We start from the raw sequence: 3521 nt of genomic DNA on the forward strand, positions 1-3521 counted from the left end.
GAAGTGTCCTGGGGGGGCAGTGTCCTAGCGGGGGCTTAAAACCCATGGGGACCGCGGGGCAGGGACCCTGGCCACCGAGTGGGCAGTGGACACGCCTCCCTAGGACAGCAACGGCAGGTAGGGTTTTGGGACGTTGCCAGAGTGCCCTGCGCCAGGCGTGGTGACCACTGCGTGTAGGAACCAAGGTGACAGGAGACCTGAGTGTGTCAGGTGTGGCCTGCAGGTCCCACCTGCAGTTGGGATTTGAGGTGGACTGTCACCTCCAGGGAGGAGGAAGGGACAGTGGAGCTGTGTCCTGTGGCCCCCTATGGCCCATTGCTCCTGGTCCCATTGCTCCTGGTCCCGTGGCCCCTGGTCCCATTGCTCCTGGTCCCATGGCCCCTGGTCCCATTGCTCCTGGTCCCATTGCTCCTGGTCCAGTGGCTCCCGTGGCTCCTGTGTCCCGTGGCTCCTGTGTCCCATGGCTCCCGGTCCCAGATCAGTAGCAGCTGCTGTGCTTCCCTTTCAGGGAGCGGTGTCCTGGCCATCCTGCTGGTCGCGCTCTTTCTCGACCCCATCAGAGAGGCTCCGGACAAAAGTGAAGGCGAGACGCCATCTGTTCTGTCCACTTTGCTGTCGACATTCAAGCTTTTCAGAGACAAACGCCTGCGTCTCCTCATGCTGCTGCCCATGTACAGCGGGTTCGAGCAGGCCTTCCTGGCAGGCGACTACACGAGGGTAGGGCCTGGGGGGTGGTGAGGGAGGGTAGGGCCTGGTGGGTGGTGACGGAGGGTAGGGCCTGGGGGGTGGTGATGGAGGGTAGGGCCTGGCGGGTGGTGACTGAGGGTAGGGCCTGGTGGGTGGTTATGGAGGGGAGAGCCTGGGGGGTGGGGTAGGGCCTGGCGGGTGGTGACTGAGGGTAGGGCCTGGTGGGTGGTTATGGAGGGTAGAGCCTGGGGGGTGGTGAGGAAGGGTAGAGCCTGGGAGGTGGTGAGGAAGGGTAGGGCCTGGTGGGTGGTGACTGAGTGTAGAGCCTGGGGGGTGGCTGCATGAGGGAAGGCGGTAGGCAGGTATATAACTTGCTAAGTGACCCTCCCCCGATAGGTAGCACTACTTTTAGAGCAGTTTTAGGTGGAACGCACAGCAATTCCCCACACGCCCTGCCCCCACACCGCAGCCCCACCAGCGGGTGCGCGTGCTGCCACCTGTGACTCTGCACCCACAGGTCCTAGTCACCCATGTCCCGAGTTGACGCGCGAGTCCCTCTTGGCGCTGGGCATCCCGTGGGTGTGGACGAATGTGCAATGACATGGACGCCATGGTGGTGTCACACAGAACGTTTCTCTGCCCCAAGCCCTCTGTGCTCCCTGGTCACCCCTCCCTCTACCTTTCCCACCTGCCTCCTGGGCCAAGCAGGCAATGACCAGCCACCAGGAACGGCTCCCATGCACCCGGCACATCTGTCCACACCATTAGGACAGGCCTCTCACAGGCCTGGCTCCGGGCTAGCACTGGATGGGCTGGACAGAGGCCCCCGCCAGGTCGGAGGGACAGGCCGCAGCCAGGCCAGCAGGACAGGCGGCAGGACAGGCGGCAGTAGATCGCCCACACCGGCAGAGCGTGACGGTCCGTGTCCCCGCAGTCCTACACCACCTGTGCCCTCGGCATCCACTTCGTGGGCTACGTGATGATCTGCTTCTCGGCCACCAACGCGCTGTGCTCCGAGCTCTACGGGAAGCTGGCGCAGTACACGGGCCGGGCCCCGCTCTACGCCCTCGGTAGGTGGACGCGCCCAGCTCCCCCAGGAGCACCCCCCGCCCCCGGGAACCTGGCTCGGGGGCGGCACAGCGGTGTGAGCAGGGCCTGCGCAGGGCCCCGGAGGCGGTGTGACGGGGCAGCGGCGGGGGCGGCGGGGGTCACGCTGCCCGTGAAGGTGCCGTGACCCGTCCTCGGCCGTGGCTGAGGCGGGAGTAGGAGGGGGTCCTGAGGGCTGTGACCTGGGTCCACCTGCTGCACGAAGGCTGCGTGTAAAGCGCCGGACTCCACGCCAAGCACACGCCACCTGCTCCCTCTGGGGAAGGAAGGAAGGACAGAGAACGCGGGGATGAGAAATCGGGGCCTCACACAGTTACCTGGGCGGGGCCTCGGGGGTCTGTCAGCAGAGGGGACTGGGGCCGAGGAATGTGCGTCTCCCTCTCTTTTCCATTCTCCATCCCCTGTGGGGTGACCCCGCCCACTTGGCAGATGAGCAAACTGAGGAACAGAAAGGGGTGGTGACTGCCCCAGGCCACACAGCCTCAGGGGCCCCTGTGTCGGCAGCTTCCGGAGGCCCCGAGCTGCTCCGTGGCTACATTCCGAGGACACAGCGTCTGCAGAAACCCGGCCCATTGGGGCAAAGTCAGGGGGATGGCCCGGGCGGTGGTGCTGGCCTCTCCTGCCATCCCCGCCCCAGCTCCCTTCCCCGAACAAAGAAGCCCTCCTCTCTCACTTCTGAACCCCCATAATGTGGGGCTCCTCCGCCCAGGCGAGACAGGGTTTCCCTCTGTGACCCCCCCCCCCCCCCCCCCCTCACACACACACACACAGGGCGAGGCGAGGCCAGAGCGGGCAGAGCTGAGATCAGACCCTGTCAACATCAAATCCACCTGCAGGAGGCGACCTGGAGCATTTTTGTTTTTCTTCAAAATATATTTATTGATGTCAGAGAGGAAGGGAGAGGGAGAGACAGAAACATTAATGATGAGAGAGAATCATGGACCAGCTGCCTCCTGCACACCCCTCACTGGGGATCGAGCCCACAACCCGGGCCTGTGCCCGGACCAGGAATCGGACCGTGACCTCCTGGTTCATAGGTCCACGCTCAGCCCCTGAGCCCCGCCCATCGGCCGGGCCAGTCTGGAGCATCTTCAGGAAACACTATTCACACCACGAAGCGATGACCAGGAAAAGATCCCTCACTGTGAGCTCACGGACACGCTCACCTGTGGGCGTGGCCTCACCCGTGCACCCCTCCCCCGCCCGCAGGTGCAGCCACCCACCTGTCCTGCATCATCGCCCTCCTGCTGTGGAGGCCGCACCCCGACCAGCTGCCCGTGTTCTTCGTGTTCTCCGGCCTCTGGGGCGTGGCCGACGCCGTCTGGCAGACGCAGAACAACGGTGAGTGCGCAGCACGGAGCCCCCTGCTCAGGTCCCCAATCCGCTGCCGTGGGGACTGGTGGGGCAGGACCCGCCGCCCTGACTGCCGTGTCCGAGGTGCCTGTGCGTGGCTGGCTGGCCCGTCTTCCTCAGTGAGATGAGCCATAGAGGAGAGGGTTTGGGGGAGCCACCGGGAGAGAGGGACGCAGGGTGAGCGGGGCCACACCCGGAAGGCGGGGGGCGGCGGGCTGCCTGTGGCTGGGAATGAGGGATGAGGGTGGGCGCCATAGCCCTGAGCTCCCACAGGCCCATCTGTGGCCCATGAGGGGGTGTCGGGGCCCCCCTATAGCAGGCCGTCACCCGTGCCCTGGCATCTGCAGCCTGGCCCGCCGCCCGGGCCCTGGCAG

The 3521-nt window shown here is 65.5% G+C and overlaps 1 protein-coding gene across 1 annotated transcript in view; it reads left to right on the forward strand.

The window, feature by feature from the left end:
• UNC93A (unc-93 homolog A (C. elegans)) overlaps positions 1-3521 on the forward strand; it is a gene marked incomplete at its 5' end in the record, with an annotated part of 12244 nt that overhangs the window by 3448 nt on the left and 5275 nt on the right. Inside the window, 3 exons of the mRNA XM_006755176.2 lie at positions 509-717; positions 1622-1757; positions 3004-3135. Coding sequence (XP_006755239.1) covers positions 509-717; positions 1622-1757; positions 3004-3135 — 477 coding nt within the window. The remainder of the gene's footprint in view (positions 1-508; positions 718-1621; positions 1758-3003; positions 3136-3521) is intronic.

This window comes from Myotis davidii, unplaced genomic scaffold, assembly GCF_000327345.1.
Source record: "Myotis davidii unplaced genomic scaffold, ASM32734v1 scaffold592, whole genome shotgun sequence".
NCBI classification, from domain to species: Eukaryota; Metazoa; Chordata; class Mammalia; order Chiroptera; family Vespertilionidae; genus Myotis; species Myotis davidii.